The sequence below is a fragment of the Naegleria gruberi genome (genome assembly GCF_000004985.1).
Source record: "Naegleria gruberi genomic scaffold NAEGRscaffold_1054, whole genome shotgun sequence".
Lineage (NCBI taxonomy): Eukaryota > Heterolobosea > Eutetramitea > Acrasida > Naegleriidae > Naegleria > Naegleria gruberi.
In genome coordinates, this window is record NW_003162741.1 from 1 (window position 1) to 1,400 (window position 1,400).

Consider the following 1,400-nt stretch of genomic DNA (forward strand, 5'->3'; position numbering starts at 1 on the left):
TCAATTTAAATCACAACATTACATGTCTAAATATATTAATGAAAAAAATAAAAATTTAAATTAAATGTGAGAGACTCGATTTGTTTTGATATATATTTGGATAATCTGTTTATATTTCAAACTTTCATGAATGAATGGCAAAGCATTGTTTTAAATAGAATGATTTATGTACAATTATTCCCTCTCTCATTAAATCTATATTATCCATCCATGTAAGATATTATTACTCGAATCAACAACTACAGTAAATAGAAAGATTAACAAAAATATCTTAATGGTTATTATTGTCAATGATGATTAAACACGTGTTTATTGTTGTGTACAATAATAACAGAACATTTAATAAAAAATGATTTCATCATCATCAACTGCCACTACTAGTAATAATAATATGTTATCATCATCATCACCATCATCACAAATGAATGAATTAGATGATGATCCAATAATAGTTGATTATGTATCAGATATATCAGATAGTGAAGATTTACATTATCAAAATATTAATACAAATCAATCTACTTTTATTAATGAAATTAATCAATCATCATCATCATCTACCACCAACAATAACACCTCCTCCTCCTCCGATAGTACTAATAATAATGAATTAAATAATAATAATATAAATAATACAACAACAACAAGTATAATCAATCCATCGTCATCATCTCCGTCATCATCAACCATTGAAACATTAAAATCATCATCCAATTCTACAAATACACAACAACAAGAAGAAAATGATGATGATAATATGTGGTCATGTAATATATGTTTTGATACAGCAAGTGAACCAGTTATAACACAATGTGGACATTTATATTGTTGGTCTTGTATATATAGATGGATGCAAAGTCATTCAACTCAAAATTTACAATGTCCTGTTTGTAAAGCAGGTATTCAACAAGATAAATTAATTCCTATTTATGGTAGAGGTCATTCAAATAATTCATCATCTAATAATAATAATTCTAATTCATCAATCTAATAATAATAATAATAATACTCATTCAAATATACCACAAAGACCTAGAGGACAATATACAGATAGTAGAACAACACCAAATCCAAATTATAATCCATTTCATAATATGACTAATTTATTTGGTAATTTTAATACAAATACAAATATTGGTGGTGGTTTTACTTCATCTGGTAATCAATTTTTATTTTCAGATGCTTTTAGATTCTTTCCATTCTTTGATTTAGCTTCTAATAATTTAAATAATAATAATTTAAATAATTTAAATAATAGAAATCATCCACTTGTACCTCCACCAATTGAACAAGAAGAATTACAAGGTTTTGTTAGAAGATTAGCTCTATTTTTAGGTTTTATTTTATTATTTTATATTATTTTTGTTTAATTGAATCGAAATATTTTTAAATGAAATTAA

The 1,400-nt window shown here is 24.4% G+C and overlaps 1 protein-coding gene across 1 annotated transcript; it reads left to right on the top strand.

Annotated features, from left to right (window-relative positions):
* Window positions 1-349: 349 nt before the first annotated feature.
* On the top strand, window positions 350-991 carry NAEGRDRAFT_77062 (uncharacterized protein; the record flags this gene model as incomplete). The annotated part of the gene is made up of 1 exon (XM_002667982.1): window positions 350-991. One exon carries the CDS (start codon window positions 350-352, stop codon window positions 989-991), a length of 642 nt encoding a protein of 213 aa, XP_002668028.1.
* Window positions 992-1,400: the final 409 nt, after the last annotated feature.